The sequence below is a fragment of the Petaurus breviceps genome, unplaced genomic scaffold, assembly GCF_028583685.1.
Source record: "Petaurus breviceps papuanus isolate PSGF00001 unplaced genomic scaffold, PetGlider_PUasm1.0 79, whole genome shotgun sequence".
Classification (NCBI taxonomy): domain Eukaryota; kingdom Metazoa; phylum Chordata; class Mammalia; order Diprotodontia; family Petauridae; genus Petaurus; species Petaurus breviceps.
Window position 1 is genome coordinate 16,667,126 of NW_027186523.1, and position 26,016 is coordinate 16,693,141.

At 41.5% G+C, this 26,016-nt stretch overlaps 2 protein-coding genes across 5 annotated transcripts in view; one reads left to right on the plus strand and one right to left on the minus strand.

Annotated features, from left to right (window-relative positions):
- The window catches only part of LOC138175848 (BEN domain-containing protein 7-like), a 136,594-nt gene extending 135,542 nt beyond the window's left edge, over positions 1–1,052 (minus strand). For 2 of the 4 annotated variants that reach the window (XM_069106425.1, XM_069106423.1), the window contains exon 1: positions 642–1,052. In XM_069106425.1, the coding sequence (XP_068962526.1) occupies positions 642–702 (61 nt within the window). In that variant the 5' untranslated portion in view covers positions 703–1,052. The remainder of the gene's footprint in view (positions 1–641) is intronic. The other 2 variants (XM_069106426.1, XM_069106427.1) reach the window with 1 other exon arrangement.
- Positions 1–26,016, plus strand: part of PRPF18 (pre-mRNA processing factor 18) — a 533,171-nt gene that overhangs the window by 384,005 nt on the left and 123,150 nt on the right. The gene's annotated exons all lie outside the window — the stretch shown is intronic.

Genomic DNA, 26,016 nt, shown 5'->3' on the forward strand with positions numbered 1-26,016 from the left:
GGAGGGTCGGGAGAAATTTGGCCATAAGGACAGGAATCATTAGTCCAGATTTCTAAATGCCACTAAAATCGAATAGCAAACACCTCACTTCCCAAACCTGGCCACGGTAGTTGAATGCACAAGAAGGTTCTTTGCTCCCTAAGTGTCATTGTTTGTTAATTTCCTGATTCGCTTTTTGGGCTGTTTACGTTCAGTAACATCCTGCTTCCCCCCCCCCCCCCCCCTTCACAATACAACTTTATTTTGTGTACAGCGGTCTCGCCGTCAAGCATCTACGTTGCCCCCACCACCACCAAAACGCCCCCGCTTTAGAGCGGGTTCTTTAAAAAATAAATAAATAAAACCCCTTTTAAAAGGTACAGTTACTGAATTGAAAATATACAATTTCATTGACAAATAACAACAGAGGGTGAGGAGATGACAAGGGAGGGGGCGAGAGGGGCTCAGAGAGCGCTGGTGGCTGGGAGATGTTTACACCCCGGTAAAGTCTCTTCTCCGGGTCTCTGGCACCCACCCGAGAGAAGCCCCCTAGCCCGTCCCCACGTTCTCATTCTCTCTCTCTCTCTCTCTCTCTCTCTCTCTCTCTCTCTCTCTCTCTTTCTTTCTCCTTCTCTCTCTCTTTCCCTCTCTTCTCTTCTTACCTTGATTCACCAGTTTGAAGCTTTGGGATTTCCTGCTTCTTTTCCTCTCGGAGAACTCCATGGTGCTCGGGAGAAGGAAGGAGGAAGGGAATGTGGCAGGGGAGAGAGAGGAGGGAGGGGGCGGCGGCGCTTGTCACCCGGCCGCAGCAGCAGCCGCCAGCAGGACCAAGGTCCGTCTCTCGAATCAGCAGGAATGATAATTGTAAGAATAATGTAAACGAACAAAACAAATCCGGCCCCCCGGGCGATTTCGGACCCGGGCGTGGGCGGGGCTGGAGGCTTCTCCGGGACAAGTTACCACTTTGCTGTCGCCCCCCAGCCCCGCACCCCTTGCCCCCGGCCCGAAGAAAAGGCGAGGAAGCCGCCGAGCCCGGGCCCCGCCGCCCTCCGCCACAACTTTCGGCTGGGGCCGGACTTGGCCCGGGGCTGGCTCGGGGCTGGCCCCGGGAGCAGAGGGCTGGGAAGGGGGCGGGCAGGCGCCGGGCGCTTTTTTCCTGCTCCTTCCCCGAGAGGCGGCGGCGGCGGCGCGAGGGCGGCGATGGGCTGCCGGGGAGGCGGCGGCGGCGGCAGTAGGTCGGGTCGGGCCGGGAGGAGGAGGCGGCGGTGGCGGCGGTTGCGGCGGCGGAGCTGGGGGAGCCGGGTCAGAGGCACTCGCCACCCTCCCACCTTCCCCCCCGCCGGGGCGGGCGGAGGGAAGGAGGGGAAGGAGCGGAGGAGGGAGCGCCCGCGCTGCCTGGGACCCCGGTGCCACCTGCTGGGGGGAGCCAGCCCTCGCACCGGCGCCCCGGGCCGCCCCCCTCCCCTCCTCCGCCATCCCCCTGGGGGCCGAGCTGAGGGAGCCAACCGAGCCCGCCGGCCGCTCCCCGGGCTCGGCCCCCGGCCCCACGCCATCCCGAGGAGGCGGAGGCCGCACAGGCAGACGGACCCACGGAATGACCGACGGACCAAGCAGCTTCCCGCGAGCCGCGGCCGCGGCCGCCGCGCGCTCGCGCTCTCGGCCCGCGCTCGCGCCCCCCCCGCCCCCCCCCCCCCCCCCACCCCGCCCCAGCGCATCGCGGCCGCCAGCCCAAGGCTCGGGGCTCGCTCGGGACTGGGGGGGTGGCTCCCCCCCACCGGCTTTGGGGAGTGCTGCTCGGGTCATTCCTCCCCCCCCCCCCCCCCGGCCTGGGAGGTATCTGGGGAGCCTCCCCCCTCACGGGCAGGATTCTGCTCGTTCTTCCCTTTTCCTTTGAGACTGCAAGTCTTGTGGGGTCCTCCCCTCTTGTCTGCTTCAGTCCTGGGGAGGTCGGTATGCCCCGTCACCCCCAAACCGCCTCCCACTCTCAAATTTCTGAACCAGGGAGCCCCTATTTTAAGCAGCTGTTAGAGGTTAACTCTCCTGACCACAAATAACTGCATATGAAAAGTACCAAAGCTACTAAGAAGGGTAGAGAGCATTGACATGAGCCCCGAATGTCGACGACAGATCTCGTCGGGGCGCTCCCGGAATTTGGAGAACACGTGTGGATTGAGGGTCGGGTCGTCCCGAGAAAACTTGTCATCCCCAAGGTTCTGCATTAGCTGTCTCTGTTTCCTCTTTAAAGACGAAATCCCTAAGGCAAATGCAAAAGACTGTCGTAATGATATCAAAATAAAAGGAATAAACAATAAGCATTTCATTAGACTTATTATGGGCATCTCTAAGGAGCACAGAGCACATCAAGGACACAGTTTGTTTCCTCTTCATAACATCCTCTGGGAGAGAGGGAAAAAATAATTGTATACTTCTTGGGATGTGCAGCACTAAGTAAGAGCCAAAAAAGCTACTAATGGTTAAGACCACTGGAGTTGGAGTCAAAGAACCTGTATTCAAATTCCATCTCTGTCACTTATTCCCTGTGTGATCTTGGACAATCGAATCTAATAAACATTTATTAAATACCTACTCTGTGCCAGGTACTGCAGACACAATGAATAAAAAAGACGGACCCTGCCCTCAAGGAGCTCACAATCTAGAGAAAGAAGACCACGAAAAAGGAGAAAGGAAAGGGGAAAGGGTGGTTGATGGAGAGAAGTCACATCCTCCTTGGACCACAGTTTCCTCTTCTATAAAAGGAGGGGTTGGACTTGATCACCTCTGCAGTGCTTTCTAGATCTGTGATCATTTCGTATGAGGCATTTAGGTGGAAGAAGAGTTGGGTTACAGTATGCAATGTCCCGAAAGATTGAGTGCAATTTTAAATTGCAGGTATATAACAAATCCCTGGTCACCTTAAAGGCTAGTGAGGATTGGAGGACATGGTGGATTGGTAGTAGAACCATATTTCACCATGGACGCCACCCATTGAGACTATACCAGAGGGGCCAAACTCATATAGATGCTTATAAAAAAAAGATCCCTTTAACACTTACTAGCCATGTGACCTTGGGCAAGTCGCTTAACTCCAATTGCCCTGCATTCCCCCTTCCAAAAAAAAAATCCCTGCTGGTTGCATATTAACTTAGGAAACCATGTTAAACACTATGTTCTCTTGTATTTTTATTTATTTTGTTGACTATTTCCCAATTATGTTTTCATCTAATTCTCTCAGAATTCTGCTCAGAAGTGTTGATCTGTGTTGGGTACCTTCTCTACATTAACTGACAGTTGCCCATGTTTCATTCAGTTCCTTCTTTCCCTGCTTTAGTGGATTACCATAGGGAAAGAATTGCTGGTCCTGCAACCAGACTACTGGTAATCACTGTCTCTACACTTGAGTAGGCTGATTTTTTGGCAAGTGGGCAATCTGTTGCTGGGACATGCTTGCTTACCTTAGCAAGATTCTGCCACACATTATTAAAGGCATGTTTTATGAATATTTAGGAAGTAAAACAGTGATCAATATGAGGTATTGTGGGTTAATAAATAACAATTCCACCAAACTAACCTTAATTCTTTTTTGTTTTGTTTTGTGAGGCAATTTGGGTGAAGTGACTTGCCCAGAGTCCCACAGCTACTAAGTATCAAGTGTCTGAGGTCGAATTTGAATTCAGGTCCTCCTGACTCCAGGGCTGGTACCCTACCCTACCGCACCACCTAGCTGTCCCTCCTTAGTTCACTTTTGACAAGACTGCTGCATTTATACAGAGGAACTCTGTAGGCATCATATACTCATATTTCGGTGAGGCATTTAAGTGAGAGAACCTCTCACAGATGGGATAAATCTGAAGTTCTATACTTGGAATAAAAATTACCGGCACAAATACAGGAAGAGAAAGATATGACTAGATAATTCATATAAAAATGAGCTGGGGGTTTAGTAGACTTCCAGCTCAATATGAGTTTATAGCACCTCCTTTCCCCCCAATAGCTCATGGAATCTGCAATTGCATTAAGAAAAGATTATTCTGTAGAATACAGGTTCTAAACCTGGAGTTTGTGAACTTGTCTTATTTTGTAACTGTATTTCAATATAATTGGTTTCATTTGTATTTTATTTTATACTTTGAAATACATTCTGAAAAAGGGTCCTTAAGCTTCACCAGACTGCCAACAGGACTATGATATTAAAAAGGTTGAGAACCTCTCGTCTAGAATGAGGGGAGATTATATCCTCCCTGCCCTTCCTGTTTCAATTTTAAAAGCATTTATTTGGCACCTACTATGTAGCAGGTACTGTGCTGGAAATATAAAGTAAAATATTGTACCAGCCTTAAAAGTTTTTATATTACTAGGTGGAAACAATGTGTACGCTGATAAATGAATACAAAATATATATAAAATAAATTATTTTGAGAGGAGCACTACCTGGTTGAATCAGGAATGACCTCTTCCAGGAGGCTGTGGTTGAACAAAACCTTGAGGGGAATTGGATTCTAAGAAGAGCTGCTAGGTGGCACAGTGGATAGAGCATTGAGCTTGAAATCAGGAAAACTCATCTTCATGAATTCAAATCTGGCCTCAGACACTTGCCAGCTGTGTGACCCTGGGCAAATCGCTTAACCCTGTTTACCTCAGTTTCCTCATCTGTAGAATGATATGAAGAAAGAAATGGCAAACCACTCCAGTAAGCTTTGCCAAGAAAACCCAAAGAGTTGGACATGACTGAAACAACTAACCAACAAAAGACTCTAAGAGGGGTTGTGTAGAAGAAGAACTTTGGAGGCACCAGAGACAGCCTGACAGAGGTGGGAGAGGAAATGTCATCAGACTATATATGGGGATTATTTTCAGGTTTTGAGCACCAGTTTTAGGAATCTAGGACAAAGCTAGGACCCATCCATAGAAAGGAAATCAGTACAATAAAAAAAAATTGATACTTGGCATAGACTACGGAACTGGGAGATGGTTAGCTTATAGAAGAGACATTATGTACAAGACACAAAAGTAATCTTCAGCTAAGGGCTGTAGTGTAGAAAGGGTACTCAATTCATCTTTTGCTCAAGAGGGCAGGTAAAAGTAATAGGAATTTCAAAGAGGAAAATTTAAGTTCACTAGAAGGACAAAATTCCTAACAATTATACTATCCAAAAATTGCATTGAACTACTTTGGAATGTAATGAATTTACCATTCCTGGAGGTCTTGTTTGTGAGTGTAGCATCAGGTCTTCAGCACTTCAAACCAAATCCGTACATTACTAAATCTATTCCTGTCTTTCCTTTGCTTTCCTTCCTCTACTCTATATTTCCTCTCCGACAACCTTAAATTGAAAGTCACAAGTCTTAGTACTCTGTCTTTTTAAAGTTTTTAAAAACCTCCGACCAAAACAAATCTGAGAAATAGACTGACTAAAGAACATTTAGGGACTTTAATGCCTATGAATATAAAATGAGGTTTTATTACACTTAAACTATGATGAAATCATTGAAGTTGTCACACCAAGATGCAAAACCCTAGAGAAGTTATTAACAAATTAGCACTTCCAGTTCAAGTGGGAATATGAATTCCACTTACCATAGAGAATAGTATATGTGTAGTTAAGAATAAAGGCCAAATATAAAAGAATGGTTTGGACAATTCAGTTGGATTTCCCTTGAATCTTTTGCCTGAGATCCAGGACTAGAATATGGCTCAGGAATGGAATTCCTTATTCAAAAGCATTGTTTGTGGACCATTATTCTGAAAAGGTGGACCACAGACTCTGGATAATGTCAATATCCATGTCAAATCAACAAAGAATTATTGAAAAACTGCTTTGTATAAGACCCTATACTTTTAAAAAATAATGTATATACTTTTGGTTTTGGCAGGAAATAATGATTTAAATCAAAAGGACTTTAAACTGAAAAAGAAGAGAGAAGGAGAAAATATCCTATGTATATCCACCAAGATAAATAGCATAGAGAATAAGTACAATGAAATAATAATAAGTAACACTTGTAGTAGTTAATGTTTATGTAGTGTTTTAAGATTTTCAAAATGCCCAATATATCCCCTCAGTTTATCTTCACGACAACTGTCCTATGTTTTTGCTATCCCCATTTAACAGATGAGGAAGCTGGGACTCAGCTAAGTTAAATGATTTATCCAAGGTCATATAGCTATGTCTGAGATAATTTCTAAACCCAGGTGTTTAGTGACACATAGAAGTTTATAGAAGGCAAAATCCAATGAAGTACCAATAATTAATTCAGTGTCCTCAGGTGTCTATAAATACAAGAAGCCAAATGTGATGTTATAGAGACTTGAATTTATTAAGTTAATTTCTTTAACCCAAGTATAAGACTATCTTCAGTCCTATTAAATTTTTATCCTTTTAGATTCAAGCCAATTCTCTAGTTCTTCAAGGGTTTTTTGGATACTGATATTGTTATCCAATAGTCCACCTTCCCACTTTTTTCTCATCTGTGGATTTGACAAACATGCCATTCCTACCTATATCTAAGGCAGAGATACAAATGTTAAATAGCTCAGGGCCAAGCACAGATCCCAAGGGTACTGTCCTGGAGACCTCCTTCCAAGTCTGCATCAAACCATTAAGGACTACTTGGTGTCTGGTGACACAAATCCAAGTCTGCCTAATTGTATTCTCACATAGCCCAAATCTCTCCATCTTTTATTAAAACAGATCAAAAGCCTGGCAGAGAAAAGCATGGTATAGTAGTAATGAGGAATTTCAATTATTTGAACATCTGATGGAGTTCTTCATGCCAAAAGCAGAGCAGCTAATAATTTCTTGACTTTCTTTAATGATCGTTTTACCCTCCAAAAACTGGAGAAAACCACACAAAGAAATTATATTCTGGTTCTGATTGAGACCCATAAGGAGGATCTGGCTGATTAGGTGACAATGATCAGAACCTTGAGAAGGGGAAGTAACTTTTATTTTATAATTTGTGGTAGAGAAAAGGAAAACTGAGAATAATCTGACATGTCCTAGATTTGGGGAGAGCAGAATACACAGGTAGAAGAATATTTCACAGAAAAGAGAATAGATAGGATCCCATGGAACAAAGTATTAATGGACAGAGGGGAGAGTGACAGAAAGAGACAGACATAGAAGCAGAGAAAGACAAAAACAGAAAAAGATAGAGACATAAACAGAGAACCAATATCCTCCAGAAAATACTTTTGACAAAGTGAGCTTATGGCTGCTAAACAAGCAAATAACCATTTTTTGATCAGTGATTTGAAAAGAAAGCCATTGCCTCTAGAAGAACAGAGATGAGTTATTGAAAAAGAAAGCCTTTACCTTTACCTAGCATTTGCATGGGTAGCCCCCTTCAACTTACAGGGTGATCAGTCAAGTCACTATTCCACTAGCCTTGCTCACCAGCTCCACCTGGTGGTCCTATGCAGAAGATGGAGGCAAGGGCAGATAATAGAAGATGTCTAAAAAGTGTGGAATAGTTACCCCTTCCACATAGCTGGGGTTAGGAGCCTGGTGCTCCATTGATCTGGATGACCCTTCCTTCATACCAGAGAAATCTCAACTTCTTCTTTTATGGGGTGTTTACAGTACCTTATTGTAAAATTTGGGTTAAGTATTTGGTAATAGATTCTGTGTTGTCTGCTGGCCTTCACATGTCCTTCTGTACCTTCCACAAAACTTCCCCAAAATACCCTTTTAATTTCTTATGCCAACCTGTGATATATTGAAATCAACATGGATAAAGTCTCTATGTGGAAGGGATAACTATAGTTCTAAAAGAATAGTGTAATAGACAAGTTTAAAATAAAGTGAGGCTGAATAAGACTAAGGATAACAAGAAAGTTTTTTGCTCTTAGTTTTTTTTTTTTTGGTTGATTTTTTTTTTTACTATATAGGGGAGAATCCATTAATAATGGTTTATTAAGGGCGTACTCTATTCCAAGCACTGTGCTGGGGGTATAAAAACAAAAAAAAAATGAAGGCAAATTCAACAGATAAAGTTTACCTAGATTTTAGCAAAAAGTTTTGATTCTAGTGGAAGATATTGAGAAATTGGGATAGATAATAGCACAATTAGGTGAATTCAGAGTTTTTTCAATGACTGAACATAGAGAATAGTCATTACTTGGCCTATGTCAACTTGGAAAGAGGTCATTAATGCAGTACCCCAAGAATCTATGGTTGGCCCTGTTATTTATCATTTTTTATCAACGATTTGAATGAAGCCGTAGATGGCATGCTTATAAAATATGCAGACAGAAAGCCAGGAGGAATAAATAACCTACTGGAAGACAGAACTAGGTTTAAAAATATTGACAGGGCAGAACTGAATCTATTAAGAAATATGACAGAATCTTATAAGATAAAATGTTATAGGGATAAGTGTAAAGTCATGCTTAGGTTTAAAAATCAACTTCACAAGTAAAAAAATGAAGGTGGTGTAGTTAGACAATAGAGTTATGGGAATGGGAATCTAAAATCTTCCCTGTCCCTAGGTCCTTTGATAGGCTTATGTGACTCTGAGAACATTCCTTGATTTGAAAATATACTCTGCCCCCTAATAGGCTGAATGTGGTCACATGGAGCCTATGGAGGGAGGCTTGTTTTTCAGGAATGCCCACATCTTTGTGATGCTTTGTGATTGGGCAGTGGGAAAAGAGGGTTGTGACATTTTCTGAGCCAGGAGAAGGCTTTATATACCCTAATGTGAGATTTTGTTTTGGGGCTCACTTTGAGAAGAATTATGTCGTTTGACCAGATGAGATGAGACACTGGGAAGCTGTTGAGCCCCCTGGCTTTGAAAGCAATGTTGGTGCTTCCCTCTCTGGTAACTGTGACTAGGTATGGATGCAATGGTCAGACAGTTGGAAGCCAGTCTGCTGATGTTTCTCTGTATTTGTTGTCTTCTTGTAACTTATTTGTATTCTCTGAAGTTCGGGTTGCTGACCTTTTTTCCCCTGAACTAGGTAAATGACCTATGTTTGATTAAAGCAAGATTATTAACCCATTTTGAGTTGCTTTCCTTTAGAAAAGCAGATCTAAGAACCTGTGTTGGCAGCCACCCTGGGTATGCTAGGGTGCTTGCTGCTACAAATAGTTTGTCTAAAAATGATGTGGTGGTTTTAATGACTATGTGCTCAATATGAGTCAACAGTGTGATATAGAAACCAAGAAAACTAATGCCATCTTATCCTACATTAAGAAAGACATAGTGGGGGCTGCCAGGTAGCACAGTGAGCAAGAGTGCCGGCCCCAGAATCGGGATGACCTGGGATTGAATCCGGGCTCAGACACTTAGCACCCACCCAGAAACACTTGGCCATGTAACCTTGAGCAAGTTACCTAACCCCAATTGCTTAAAAAAAAAAAAGACATAGTGTCCAGGAATAAGGTTTTGATAGTCCTTCTATTACTTCACCCTGGTCAGACAATGACCATTATTGTACTCAGTTTTAGGAACCATATTTTAGGGAAGACATTGATAAGATAGAGAATATCACCCATCTTCCCCCACACCCATTCAGTAAACTCCAGTGTTGTCTGTTGGCTCCAAGATCAAATATAAGATCTTCTATTAGGCATTAAAAGCTTTCACAATCTAGCCACTTCCCACCTTTATAATCTTCTTATACTTTACTCCCCTAAATATATTCTATAATCCAGTGACAATGGCATTCTTGTGTTACTGGAACACAAAGCAATTTCTCTCCTCTCTGCCTCTTCACTAGCAGTCCTCCATGCTCTCCTTTCTGACCTCTGCCACACCTCTCACTGCCCCAGTGACTACCTCTCTCAGATTGCCTCCCCTCTACTCTGTGTATATCTCATACATACCTAATTAATTCACTCATTGTCTCTCCCATTGAAACATGAGCTCCTTGAGGGCAGGGAGAGTGTTTTGAGGTTCCTTCTTGCCCCTAAGTTTTTGCACCATGCCTGGAACATGTAAGCACTTAATAAACACTTGTAATTAACTGAGAATGTCCAGAGGAAGACAACAAGGAAGGCAACATTGAAGTCATGCCCTATGCCTAAAGAAGGATCAGGAGAAGTATCTTCAAATATTTGAAGAGCTTTCGTGTGGAAGGGCTTAGATGTGTTCTGTTTCATGTCAGAGGTCACATGCAAGAGCAATGGGGAAAAATTGCAAAGAAAAATGTTTCAACCTAATGTCAGGGGGAAAATTGCTTAACAATTAGAGCTCTCAAAAAACCAACAACAATTAGAGCTCTCCAAAATTAGACTTAGGGCAGCTACATGGCATAGTAGATTGTATCCAGGCCTCAAATCAGGAAGACCTGAGTTTGAATTCATCCCCAGACACTTACTAGCTGTGTAACCCTGGTCAAGTCATTTAACCCTTTTTACAGCCTCAGTTTCCTCATCTGTTAAATGAACTAGAGAAGGAAATGGCAAACCCCTCCAAAAAAAACCCAAGTGGGGTCATGAGGAGTCAGGCACAACTGAAGAACAACCACAAAACAATTGGAATGGGATGCCTCAGGAAGTAGAAGAAGGATCCCTCACTTTAGGTCTTTAAGCAAAGGGTAGATGACTACTTATCTTTCTTCACGTATAGCTTGGGTCACATATTCTCTAAGGTTCCTTACAACTTGAAAATTCTGTGATTCCCTTGCAACATTTAAAACAAACAAAAACAAAGCCACCCAGACGTTACTGGCAACATCATTTTACTTATTAATTTATTAAGGATGTGTGTTTGTGTGTGGGGGGGAGGGGTAAGTAATATAGGTATTACACCACCTAAAGTAGAAGTCTGAAAAATTATAGGTTTAAATGCTGCCAAAATAACCATTCAGCTTAGTAAAAAAAAAAAAAAAAGCAAAAATATCATACTTGTTTGACTTATATAGATAAACACATCTATATAATTAGCTTAATTTTAACTACAGATAGTAATAATAGCATATATTTTAAAATTAATAATTCCAAAATGCCTTACATACATTATCTCATTTATTCCCTGATGAGGTATGGGCTCTGGGAGTTCTCTCAAGCTCTCCTTGAGTCCTTGTAAAGGCCCTGGGACTCTTGATTAAATCATCCCATTTGATGAGGCATTTGCAAGAGGCAATAAGCCTTACATTGTGGCTGAGCCCAAGCCTCTGTTACTAGACTTCCCACTCTAGGTTACTAGACTTCCCAACCTTTAGCCTATCAAAGTGTCAATCCACCCTTGAACTGGCCTAGCCCACCATAGTTTGTGGTCTCCAGTGGCCTCCAGGGACTTCCCACCCTTAATCACTCATTGACCTCATTAACTCCTCCTAAAGACCCTCCCCAAACTCCTCCCCTATACCACCCCTAGATTCTTCCTACAGCCTTATGTATATAAGACCCCATCCTGTCTTCATGTTTGTGAGAGCGCCATAGAATGACCTAGTACGGACTTACATTGTGTCAATGCAAGCAAACTGTTAATAAACTTTACTTTTCTTTGGCTGAGAGAAGACTTGAGTCAAATTCATTCAGCAGGACCCAGCGTGTTGGTATTTTGGGGTCTCCAGAGCAATTCTAACCCTCTTTATGGGTAACCTCTTCAGTCCCCAGTCCCAAAGGGTTCTGTTAGATGTTGTCTCTTATACGATCATCTATAAGTTATAATTTGTCTTATAATTTATAAATTATAACAAATTATAATCATAGTAGATTATTAAATAGTACTTCATAAGAGATAGCCTCTTTGGCATCTATTTCATAGAAACTTTGGAACTGGGACCAAATGAGAAAATGCATATATTATATTATTTTATATTAAGGTATGTTATAAATATGCTATATATTTTACATATGAAACATCATGCAATGTTTTATATTTTACATTTAAGAAAAGCTTAGGTCTGTATCCCAAAAAAATCATAAAAAAGAGAAAATGATCTACTCATACAAAAATATTTATAGCAGCTCTTTTTGTGGTGGCAAACAATTAGAAATCAAGGAGATGCCCATAAATTGGGGAATGGCTGAACAAGTTGTGGTATATGAATGTAATGGAATACTCTTGTTCCATAAGAAATGATGAGCAGGCAGATTTCAGAAAAACTTGGAAAGACTTACATGAACTGATGCTGAGCGAAATGAATAGAACCAGGAGAACATTGTACGCAATAAAACGTTGTGCAATGACCGATTTTGTTACTTAGCTTTTCTGAGTAAAGATAATTCTAAAAAACTCATGATGGAAAATACTTTCCATATCCAGAGAAAAAATTATGGAGTCTGAATGCAGATCAAAGCATACTATTTTCTCTCTTTTTTTTCTTTCTCTGGTCTTTCCCTTTTGTTCTGATTCTTCTTTCACAATTTGACAAATGTGGAAATATGTTTAATATGATTATATATGTATAGCCTATATCAGATTGCATGTCATCTTGGGGAGGGGGAATTGTACATGTACATCCTCTATCAGATTGCATACCATCTTGGAAAGGGAGGGGGAGAAAAGGGGAAAATTTAAAACTCAAGATCTTACAAAAGTGAATATTGAAAACTAAAAATTAAGTAATTAACTAATTTTTTTTTTAAAGAAAGAAAAGAGGCTTAGAAAGAAGGGAATTGCCCCTATGACTTGAACAAAGCTAATGAGTATTATGGGATTCAAACGCAGGGGCTAAAAATCATTCTCTTACATAATGTTACTTTTCATGTATCTAGTGTGTATTTTCCTCCTAAAAACATGTTTGTTTATATACTAGTGGGATACACACACACACAGAGGCAAATCAGCAGTTTTGACACTTTGAAATAATTTATTTTAAATTACCTTAGAAACTAAATAAGTTGAGAAATAGTGTTATTTTATAAAACATAGTGGTTAACTACAAAATGCATGTGGTTACACAAGCCTAAACTTCAAACGTATAATGTTCAACATATTATCACCTCAACAAACTCACAGTGATTACTGATGCATGCCTGCTCATTGCTAAAAGGAATTAGTGGTAGGGGAATGTATGGGAATTATATTTTGAACAATTCAAGAAAGGAGAATTCATGTTTGAATTTGTTAAAATGTATTCCTCCCAACTTCATACTTGATTTTAGTCTCAAGCTCCAAACATATATAATAGGTATGTTTCTGGACTGGTTACCACATGACATTTTGAGTATACTCTGGGACACTTGGAATATCACAGGTGGATTCTAAAGTATACACAGTCTACATCAACTCATGTGCTGTCTCCATTAAGCCTACAAAAAGATAGTGTGTTTCTGTATTAAATATCCAGCAAGGTAGTATAATTTCTATGTTTACTTTACTGAAGCCACCAGTTGAGTAGTCTTATCAGAGTGTTTCTGGTACACACACCAGAGAGAAGTTCCCAACACCATCTGAAGTTACAATTTACAGATCTATTGCTCTACCTTTTATCTGGAATCTCTATTCTCAAATAGCTCCCTCATTCACATGACAAAAGACGTTGGATTTCAGTCACAAAGTTTTATTAGATGTATCAAAAATGAAAGGAAAAGCAAAACTAATGCTTCCAAAATGGAGCCTTCTGCCCTAAGCATATCCAGAAACCTTTATCTTCATCCAAAGGTTATAGAAAAGATTAAAGAAAGGGTGTGTGTCTAGGACCCAGACTCCAGGTTTCAGAATTATACCAAAGAAATCCCATGGGTAGTGTGGGAGGATTATAAATTATTATTCCTATCCATTTCACCGACAATAAGGACCTCGGGATCCAGTCTCTTCTGCTACCAATTTGTCCCCAGTAGAAGGATGTCAGTCATCTGACCCCTAGGCACTGTTGATTGCTTGGTTGTTGTTTGTCCTTTGGGCACTGTTGTTTGGGGAAGCACAAATGGCTATCTTCACATGATCCTGACTCCTGGCAAACAGTCTCAGGTAACATCAGCGTCAACACTCAGTGGTTACTGCAGCCAATATTGGCCATCTAGAAAATTCAGTTAGATTGCAATGACTCTTCACTTAAGGCACCTTTTCATGGCCTTCAGGAAGAAAGTCCTTGCCAAGGCAAACATAAAAAAAGAAGAACCTCCAGATTTCTTCACCTGCATAGCTTTTATTATTTCCCGATCCTGCCTTGGGGCTTCTTGCTTGTTACAAAAACATGTTCTTGCAGACTCCCAGAGAAATGAAAATAGTACTTATTAGAATAGAACTCTTGATGAGGGAGGAAAAGTGAAAAACAATATTACTACTTACTCTCTTTAAATCATTATCATCAGCTTTGGGGCAGAGGGAGAAATAATAATTATCCAAATAGAAAAAAGGAAAAGTATGATAGAGGTCAGGGCCAAACATGAGTAGAGGTAAGATATTACCAACAGTTACTCAATTTTTCACAGGTTTCATGGTACATGTGTTGCAATCTAGGGGTACTAGGAACCCCAAAATGCCAGACTATGGGGTCTGCCTTGAAAGAATTCAACCACTCAAGCCTTCTTTTGGTCCAAATAGCAAGTTTATTAAGACACTGGTTGAGGGGGCAAGATTCCTGGTGAATTTGTGTTATTTGTGTGATGCCAATATAAGTGGGCCAGATTCTAAGAATTTGAGCATTTGATGAAGATGGGACTGATATTTTTATACAGACAAAGACTGTGGGAAAATCTGGATGGGATTAAGGAGTTACAAGTAGCCTGGAGTGGTCCAGGGGTAACAAGAATGAAGGGCTGGACTGGGGGGGTGGGGATGGCCACAATGAAAGGACAGTTGAAAGTATTATACTGGGATGGGCCTGATGCCTCTGGCAAATGCCAGGGATCCGGGCTGTTGAAATTTGTGGGAAAGTTCAAGGACCCTTTTTTAGGGGTGCCATTACTACATCAGCCCTATCACATGTACTAGCTTTTTTTAAGTGTTGGATATATTTATTGAATATTTTATTATTCAACAGTCATATTCAACTCTTTGTGATTCCCATGGCCCATAGTGATGGGTCACAGGCTCTGGGAAACCTCTTGAATTCTGATTGAATGTTTCCACTTGATGAGGCATTTGCCTGAGGTCATAATCCTTTCATTTTTGCTAGGCCCAAATCTCTGACTCTTACTAGCCTAGTCCTCCATTGTCCATCGGAATTCCCACCCTTGATCCAATCAAAATATCTATACCCAAATCTGTTACCCTTAAACTGGCCTAGCCCTCAGATTGTCTGTCGTCTCTAGGTGGTCTTCAGCTATTTCCCATTCTTGGGGTCTGATCTCAATCGCATCAAAGATATTCCTTAGGAGGATCCTCCTTAGCACCCCTAAATCCCCAAAACTCAACATGTATGATTCCTGGTCAGGGTGCTTGAGACCCCAAAATACCAATGCACCAGGTCATGCCGAATGAATTCAACTCAAGCCTTCTCTCAACCAAAGTAAAACAAAGTTTATTAAAGATTCACCATAATGGGTAGACTATTAAGGAGCCTAAGTATTTGTGACACTTGTATTAGACAAACTGGTCAGAATTAATCTAACACGTACTGAATCTGCACTAGATTGAATCTCAGTACCTTCATGGAGGCCAGATGGATCTTATATACAGAAAGATTGTAGGTGGGATCTAGGGGTGGTCTAGAAGTGGGGTTTAAGGAGGGTATTGAGGAGGAGTGTAAAGAAGGTCTTGACCAGGACTGAGGTCAGACTCTGGGAATGGGATTAAGGGTGGGAAATAGCTGAAGGCTACCTTGAGATAACAAAAGAGAAGGGCTAGCCTAGTTTAAGGGTAACAGATTTGGGTATAGATATTTTGAGAGGATCAAGGGCGAGAAGTGGCTGGACAATGGAGAGCTAGGTTAGGTTAAGAGTAACAGATATTTGGACCTAGGATAATGAAAGTAAAATAAAGTAAAAATAAAGAAATTTGGGCCTCAGGCAAATGCCTCTTCAAGTGGAAAGATTCAGGGGGGTTCCCAGAGCCTAAACTCTATCAATAGCAACTTTCTTAAAAAGAAGCTGAATATGGAAGAGAATGAAAACTAGAAATCCCAGAATTTGCTCTCCTTTGGAAGGATTGACTCCCATTTGTTAATAATCTCATCTAGGTGGTGTGTGATGCCAAATCTTTGCAGTTCAAAATGAGTTTCCCAATGAAAAGTGGTGACAGTAGGAGAAACCCCAGGAAACATCAAGGCCACAGAATATATTATGACATTTTCAGTACAATCACAAATCATCTTAAATCAGGGTAAAGTAGTTATGAGGTTGTTAAACATGAAGACTGACCCAGGGCCAGGGTCAGTACTGAGGCTTATCCTGTATCACTACCTACTCAAAGTGCCCCTTAGCCCACCAGCCAAGATTCCTGGGAGCCCCATAAGGAGAGGGAAATACCAAAATCATTGTCCCTTTAGATGTCGCTCCTGAGGAATTGTATCCCTTCTTCCAAGGGCTCTGCCCTTTTGCCAGAAACCAAATCATCTTCCAACAACATCATCCCTTGGTCCTAAGCCCTCTTTGGGAAGGAGATGTTCAAAGACCACTCAGGACTATGTTGGAAGCAACATAGAAGAGTTCCACTGGTTTCAGATTACAATAAACAAAGGACTATAGTGGGCCTGCCTTTGTTGCTGCCCACCGCCCTTGGGGCCAACTACACTGTCCATTGTTCCAGGGCTGAGCATCGTTCCTTTTTGCTGGTGTCTAAGTGCTGGCCCCCAATGATAGAACCTGTTCCTGCTCTCCTATGCCATAACCTGAGTCTGCAAAATATGTCACACAGCTGCTCCCCACTTCACCCTGTGCTGGAGTTGAAGTGCGGCTATGAATGCTGCCATTGCTTGAGTCCAAGTGCCATACCCAAGTGACCCCCTGTGCCAGAAAAATATTGCTTTTGCCACAGCTGCTGCTATTGCCGACCTTGGCTGAGCTAAGCTTAACAAAATGAGCTGCTGATGCTGCAGCCCAAGTGCTACCCTTAGCATATGTACTCTAGCTGCACACCATCATCTCTGCCAGGGCGAGGGATAGAGCTTAGGACCTGTGCTAGGTCCACTCTGCAGAGAACCCTCAACTATCCTTCAATCAGAGAGAGATACAGTTTGGAAGAGCTAGAGCTGAAGCTATCTCTTCTTTTAAACTGACCCTCCCCTTTCCCCAGAAAATCCTGGGGTGTATTTGGCACACTTCCCCTTCCCAGGATATCCTGGGGGTATAGTCCATACATTTGTCCCTTTTCTCAATTCTGAAATGCTTTTCAAGTGCCTCTTTCAGTTTCTTAGTCTCCATGGTCCAGCTCCCAGGAGCATCCCAAATGCCATAGGAAAAATTCCAAACATTTTTTTCAGTACAGTTCTTAGTCTCCCAGCTCAAATCTTTAGGGACTTTAGGCCTTCTTCAGCTGGTGAACCTAGAGATCATCATCACCCCCAAATTTAAAAAATCATACAAAATTCAATAACTTCAGAGTATGGAGAGCACATTCATACCTGTCTCTGATTCCTGAATACAATTTACTATCTAACAAAGGTGTATGGGGTGTTCAGGGAGGATTAACACTTCTGGTGTGAAGTTTTGCCAAGCCCTTTCCAGGGCTGTTCATTCACCTTAGGTGTCCACTTGTCACTCGACTCTCAGATGCTCACCTGTGGCTCCAAGAAGCTATAGCATGCTCAGCAGTCCCACCCCAATAGCCTGGCAGACAGGCTAAAGTGGGTTGAGGGTAATCGACAGGCCTCAAACCTTTAGGTAAGTTAGGAGGATGTCTACTCCAAGCATGTAAAGACTTCTCTGGGCAGAATGGGTAGATGAGAATAATTGTTCCGATGGCCACAAAGGCAGCTGAAGCAGGCACTGTGGAACACCTAGAGCTTGGTCAGACGTTGAAGATGCCAGGGTCATGCACTGCATACCAGGCCATAACCAGTTGTCTTCACTTTTGTCTTGTTACTGAACTTCAATGACTCTGGAAGAGAGAGCGAGGCTGACAACTTTGTGTGACTCTGCCTCACTTAAATCCAATTCACTTTCAAGTGTAGACATCATCCATCAGAACTATTTTACTGCTTTACTATTGGACTGCTTGTGCCCAGCCTGTGGTAGAGCCTTCTGGACTCATACTAGACTGATCAGCCACAACTGAACACACTGAACCCTGACCCCAATATCATGATATCATTGGTCCACTTCAAAAATAAAGGACAAATGACAACAACAAAAACAAGTCACAGCTAGAAGCATCACTACCAGAAACACAGAAGCTACCTGGGGTTTGCCTTCCTTTGCATCGATATGACCCTTTCCCTGCTTTAACCATGTGGTGAGCCCAATGACTTTTTGATCTCATCTAATGATTTTGCTAGATGTCCTATTCCATTCCTGAGTCAGGCCAGGCTGGTGGTTTGGGTTCAAGACCAGAACATGTGAGGGCACTCATAGACTCTAACAACAGAATGAAAATTACTTAGACCTAGCATGGAAGGGATCTTCAGCAAGAAGACAACGTTGATTCAGTAGAGTACCTCCTTCTCCATCTGCTTGTTGGCTAGATTGGTTCACATTCAAAAGCTGGAAGAAAGGAGGAACTCCTAACGCTGAATTTGCTGGCTTTTGTGCTTGGAGCAGCAAGAGGCTAGTGAATGGTTCAAGCCCTAGCCGCTGGAATAAGTAAGTCTGAAAGATGGTTTGGATACCTTTTAAGGAAAAACTAGCACAGCATGTGTAGGGGTAGAGTGGTCAGAAAAACTAGCCTAGGTGAGAGTGATTAAGGGTGTGTAAGAAATGAGGCAAAAAGCAGCTTAGGTAACAGTGCCATAGGAATGTTGGTCCTACCATTACCAAGAGAGAGCTTTTCTATTTTTTTTCCAAATGCTTTATTAACTTCTGATTTACATCATTCATTTCTGCCAGATTTTGAGTTACAAATTTTCTCCCCCCAAAATAGCAGTCCCACAGGATATCCCCTCCTCCAATCTGCTCTCTCCTATATTTTCTCCCATACCCCTTTCAACATTTCCAGTAGATATCTATGCCCCAGTGTCTGTATATCTTATTTCCCAATTACACGTAAAATAGTATTAATAATAGTATATATATACATATATTAGTATTAATAATAGTATATATATATATATATTTGAATATTTAATTTTAAAACTTTGAATTCCAGATTTATTCCCTTCCTCCCTTGTTACCCACCCTTACTGGGAAGATAAACAGTTCAGTATAGGTTGTACATGTGTGGCTAATGCAAAACAATAACATAGTAGATATATTGTAAAAGACTGACTATATTTCCCTCCCTCCTATCCCACCTCCAACTTGTTCTATTCTCTGCTTTGATCCCGTCCCTTTTCAAAAGTGGGTGCTTCCAACGTCCCTTCCCCTCCTAGCCTGTCCTCCCTTCCATCATCCCCCCTCTCATCCCCTTCCCCCCCTACTCTCCTGGAGGGTGAGATACCCTATTTAGTATGTATTTTATTCCCTCCTCAAGCCAAATTCAATGGGAATAAGGTTGACCCATTCCCTTTTGCCTTCCTATTCTTCCCCTCCATTGTAACCATTTTCCATATATATATATATATTTCTATTCCCTTCAACTACTGAGAAAAGTTTCATAAATTACAATTATTGTTTTTCTATGTAGGAATGTTAATAATTCAACTTTGATAAGTTCCTTATGATTTCTTTTCCCTGTTTACCTTCTCATGCTTCTCTTGCTTCTTGTATCTGAATGTCAAATTTTCTATTCAACTCTGGTTTTTTCAGCAAGAATGCTTGAAAGCCCTCTATTCCACTGAATGACCATATTTTCCCCTGAAACATGATACTCAATTTTGCTGGGTAGGTGACTCTTGGTTGTAATCCCAGGTCCTTTGACCTCCGGAATATCATATTCCAAGCCCTTCAATCCCTCAGTGTAGAAGCTGCCAGATCCTGGGTTATCCTGATTGTGTTTCCACAATATTCAAGTTGTTTCTTCCTGGCTGCTTACAATATTCTCTCCTTAATCTGGGAATTCCAGAACTTGGCTATAATATTCCTAGGAGTTTTCTTTTGGGGATCTTTATCAGGAGGTGATCGGTGGATTCTTTCAACCTCTCTTTTGCCCTCTGGTACTAAAACATCAGGGCAGTTTTCTTTGAGAACTTCCTGGAGGATGATTTCTAGGTTCTTACTTTGATCATGGCTTTCAGGTAGTCCATTAATTTTTAAATGATCTCTCCTGGATCTATTTTCCAGGTCAGTGGTTTTTCCCATGAGATATTTCACATTGCCTTCTATTCTTTCATTTGTTTGGATCTTTTTAACAGCATCTTGATTTCTCATCAAGTCATTAGCTTCCATTTGCTCCAATCTAATTCTGAAGCAATGATTCTCCTCATTGAGCTTTTGAGATTCTTTTTCCATCTGGCAAATTCGGCTTTTTAAGGCATTCTTCTCCTCATTGCCTTTTTGAGTCTCTTTTTCCATTTGAGTTAGTCTATTTTTTAAGGTAGTATTTTCCTCAGTCAGGCTCTTGACTCTCATTTCGCAATTTTCTTGCATTGTTCTCATTTCTCTTCCCAATTTTTCCTCCACTTCTCTTATCTGCTTCTTAAGGTTCTCTATGGCCTGTAACCAGCTCGTATTTTCCTTTGAAGCTTTTGGTGCAGGAGTTCTGACTTCACTGTCTTCCTTCTCCTGTTCCATGCTTTGCTTCTTTTTGTCCCCAAAATAGGAGTCTAATGTTGGAATCTTCTGTCTGCTTTGTTTCCTTTGCCTGGTCATGTCACCCCTCAGTCACTTGACCCCTGGGCTTTTTGCCACAGTAGGACTCTGCCACCAGACAGGGGAGCTTTTGTTCCAAATGCTGGGGTTTTCTCAGCTACCAGAGGTATTAGATGGGTGCCCTCTCTGAGGTCTCTACCCATGCTCTGGCAAGCTGGACACACACCTCAGGACTTCCACCCTAGACTGCAATCCAGCTCCAAGCAGGTTAAAGCAAGAGTGATTACCCCTCAGACTGGTCGCTTGGTCCCCCTACACTCTGCAAGCCAGGAGCTGAAGCTGACAAGTGGTGCTGGCTGGCTGTGCTGGCGTATCAGCGGCTTCTTGCCCTGGGGGCAAAAGCCATGCACTCCCACTTACTGGGTCCCAAAATCCAGACTGCACTGACCTCTCACTTTGTCCTTCACATTTATGTGTTGATAAATCTGGAAACAGCCACAGCTGCTGCTGATCTGGAGTCCCTCTGGCTGGTGGCTGGTTAGGCCCACCCTAGGGCTAAAGCCTCGGGTGGGGCTGGGCTCAGCTCCCAGAGCACTGTGCTGGCTGATTCCTGCAGGGCCTGCTGGGCTGTCTTCAGTGGGAGGTTAGCTTCTCTGTGTCATTTTGTGGGTTCTGCAGCTCCAAAGTTTGTTTAGAGTCCCCTTTTTACATGGATTGGGGAAGGTGGAAGCCAGAGCTGAGGGGAGGTCCTGCTTCTATTCTGCCATCTTGACTCCGCCCCCAAGGGAGAGCTTTTCAAAGGGTTAGACCACATTTTCAGTAGGAAGGAAGAAAGCAGAGTGAGTTAGAAGTTGTCTGTCTTTTAAAGTTGGGGTAGTGTGGGAGGTACTCGGAGACCAAATGAAGCTTCTGTTTTCAAATGTTCAGGGAAGGGGCCTGCCCATCAGAAAGGGCCAGTGTATGCTTCCAGAGTTCCAGGGAAGGTGCCCAAGTTTAGCAGATCAGGCAGGGCTCTTCTGATTACATAAGAATTATCTCTATAGGTCAGAAAACTAAGATTGTGAGAGGCTTAGTGGCTTAATTATGAGCACATTGTTGTCATTGTCCTTCATTCTCGAAGAGAACCAGTGACATCAGGAAAGTCATGTCTTGACTTGCAAGTGAATTGTATTTAAGTGAGGCAGGGCTGTGCCAAGTCACCAGCCTCACTCTCTCCTTCAGACTAGTATGGGTCCAGTGGCAAAATATAGATCATATAAGTAGAGGTAGCCCCGGGTGGGTGCAGTTGGAGACCTTGGCCTTTTTAAGCTAAGGTCTTTCCTAGGTCTCAGTTTGAGACAACACCCATTCAGTGATTAAGGGTAAGTAAAAAAGGAGTCAAAAAATTACTTCTTTTACTTATTAAAAAAAAAAATCAATCTGGGAGGTAGAGACCCTTGGGATTTCTGGTCAGAACAGAAGTAATTGCTATTTACACTCACTCTGAGCCATCAAAATCCAAATGATGACTTACTCTTGTTGACCAATCAGTGAGAACCAGAGTAATTTGGGTTTAAGGTATGGTCAAGTAGTTCCATTTGAATGAAATTTTTATCAAAATCTGGTTTTCCAGTGCTATATTTCAAGAAATCCTAAATGAGACTACATGGGGCAAAGGGAAAAGAAAAAAAAATCTAGCCTGTAAACTCCAAGATATCTCAGGAGCTTTTCAGTGATCAAAATTTATATTCCTTTGATAAAGCACCCACAGGTATGATTCCCTATGTGGCTGGAAGAAGAGCAGGGAGGGTGAGAAGGTAGGTGAGAGGAAAGAAGGAAGGGAAGGAAGGAGAAAGGAAGGAAGAAAGGAAGGAAGGAAGGAAGAAAAAAGGAAAGAAAGAAGGTAAAGGAAGGAAGGAAGGAAGAAAGGAAGGAAGGAAGAAAAAAAGGAAAGAAGGAAGGAAGGTAGAAGAAGGAAGGAAGGAAGGAAGGAAGGAAGGAAGGAAGGAAGGAAGGAAGGAAGGAAGGAAGGAAGGAAGGAAGGAAGAATGGATTTGTGAAGAGCCTACTTACTCTATGTCAGGCACTATATAAACACTTTACTGGATTTTTTTGTTTGTTTGTTTTCTAGATAGATGAAAGTCCCTCTACCTGTTATGTTTGTGGGCAGAATACAGATCCTTTGATAGAGTACCCACAGGTAAGGGTATAATTAGATCTGAAAGGTTGCTAGGCAAAAATTTGTGAAGAACTTTGAAATCCATCTGCAATAATATAGGACTAGAGTTCTAGATTTAGAGTTAGAGGATCTGAATTAAAATTCTTACTATGCCTCTTGGTACCTAACCTTGGGCAAGTTGCTTAATCTCTTTGAGCCTCAGTTTCCTCATCTATAAAATGAAGATGTTGAAGAAAAGACCTCAAAGTTCTCTTTCTTCTCTAAATCTATGATTGGAACTCAAACCTAACTTTAATCCCACATAAAACTTCATCCCATCCAACCATCCCACTATCAATGTCTAGCCAGGATGGGCATCTAGCCATCTTCCCTGCCATTGCCCTCCTCTTATCACCTTTGGATTTTGGGAGATCCTACCCACCTTCCAAGCTGGGAGAGTTAATCTACTCAGCTTTGGGACTCACTCTGGGGCAGAGCTGCTGAGATTTGTTGATTTGGGTGGGGGAGAGTAATAAATCAAACCTCACCTTAACCTCAGCTCAAGTTAATTCTATTCAGACATCATTCCAGAGCACAAGGGTTTAACCAGAGTGGACATCTATTTCTTCCCTGGGCTAACGCAATGGCCTCCTAATTCACTTCTCTGCTTCTACACTCACTCATCTGCTACCTATCTTCTACCCAGGTTCCAAACGGATATGTCTAAAGCACAGGCCTGATCATATCACTCCTTCCTGAGAAGCTCCACAACTCCCAAATCCCTTTGTGATTATTTTGTATATTCTTATATGTGTTCATGTTGCTTTCCCCAATAGAATGCAAGTCCCTGGAGAGCAGGAATTGTTTCATTTTTGTCTTTGTTATCTCCAGGGCTTGGCATATAGTAGGTGCTTAGTTAATATGTATTGATTGAATGACATTTAGGGCCCTTTACAACCTGACTCCAATCTATTTTTCTAGACTAATTTCATATTTTTTGTATTATATTTCTATATTTATTATATTACATTATATTATGTTTTCTGTTTCAGCCAAATTAGCCTACTTGCTTCTTCATATATATGGTATTGACTGTCCCTCTGCCCCTTCCTCTTCATCTTGACCTCTTGGAACTCTGAACTCCCTTTATATTTAGTTCAAATGCCACATGCTTCAGGAGATTTTCTGACTCCCTGGTAATGCTCTCCTTCCCAACCTCCAACTAGTAAAATCCTTGGCTTCCTTTAAGTCTTAGAACAAATCCAACCTCCAACAGGGAGCCTTTCCTGATCTCCCAGGTGATAGTGTCATCTCCTCTAAAGTTAACTTCTGTAAACTCAGAAAATGAGGTGGCTACTAAGGTTAGTTTTCAGATTTCTAAAATTAATTTCTACTATGCATTTATCTTCTATGTACAGATTTATATATATTTATTCCCCTATCAGAATGTAAGCTCCTTTAGGGTAGGGACTCTCTGCTTTTTCTTTCTATACTTAGCATTGAGCTTGTCATATATTAAATATTTAGTAAATTTTCATTGATTGGCTGTAGGAACAATGTAGGTATCAAGGAGACCAGTGAAGGGACATTGCCAGCAGAGAGCAGAGAAGTCCAGAACAACAAGATAGATGATGTTCAGCAAAGATATGATACCCATAGAGGGACAGCAGAGACACAATGCAACTTCCAGTGAGAACAATTTGATTACATCATTGGAAGACACCAACAGCATCCCTTCAGGATTGGAGTAAATTGCCCCTTTGTATATGTGAACCATCTATAAATGTTTCCTTGCATTCCCTGAACATATCTATTCCTTACATATGCCAGCATGCATGATGCCTTTGATACCCACTCTTCTCACTGATGTGTATATTTGTAAGAAAACATACCCTAGGTTCATGGGGGAATTCTTACCTTATTATGCCATTTCATCAATTGCCTGGGCCTTGAATTAATTGTGACCTTTGGTTGACTAGCATAAGTAGACACCTTGATGATTGCTTTTGAGCAATGGACAGAATACCTTGAATAAGAGTTCCTTTTCTGAGGACCCTGTGTGTAAGAAGGGATTCCCTAGGCACTAAAATTTCTTTTATTAATAAGTCAGAAGCAAAAATGGGGAAGAAATGGAAATATTTTCCTTTAATTTTTCCCAAACTTTTCATGTTGTTATTCAGTTCACTCTGCCATTTAGACATTCATATATATACATGTTTATGTACTAATTCTCTTGAAGAAATTGTAGTCGCTTAGTGATTTTTATCTAACTAATCCTCATAATCTCTCTGTGAAATGAGTAGATACCAGTATCCCAGTTTTGCAGATAAAAAAAAAATCAGTTTCAGAAAATCACCTTGTGGTGAAAACTGTATAGTCCATAGGATTTCTAACTCTACAATCCACTGCATTAATTAAAGTATCTTCCCCATCACCTTTGACCTCTTAAAACAAATCTATCCTGAAAGGAGTTGAAGTTCTCTCTCTGCAATATAAAATGAAAGAATCTATTTTATTCTTCTCTCTCCACTTAATTTTCCCATGAGGAAGAGTTGGCAACTGGTCTGGAAACTGGTCTGAAAATTATAGGAACCACAAATTAAGAGAGTGTTAGTTTGATATGTCTGAAATTAATGCTTTAATTTATTCACCACAGAATGTCTTCACACATCGCTGTTTTCAGTAATTTATACCATATACTGTCTGCTCCAGTTAATGTGTAGAGCATGGCTAAATTATGCCTAAAAGGGAACATGATAACTATCTACAAGGAATGGAAGGGAAAAGGGTCTAACTAGGAGTAATGGGATTGAATTAAAATAAGACAAATTGGGATAGAAGGTCTAGAAAAAACCTGTCAGATATTTAAGGTATACTTAACGGGAACAATCTCCCAAGAAAAGTGGTTAAAGCTTCTTACAGCAGTCATTAGAATTGGATTAGACAAACTTCTAGGACATATTTCTATAGGGAACATATAATTATATGCTGTCTTCCAAAGTGTACTGGATGATCTAATAGCTTTCTACATGCCTCATATCCTACAGTTTTCAATCCTGTGCTAATCAAGTCAAAGAGGACTTGGAATAGAGATCAGATGAACATTTTATAGACAAGAGACATATTTTGTCAATATGTTTTCATTTTGTTCTTTTCCCATATGTGCCTAACATACTGACAGAACTTAGATTCATTTTTTATAGCTAATTTAGTGTTGAGGGAACATACTGAGCTGATAGCTATGCACTGTCCTAATGATTTATGTTGACTTGGAGCAAT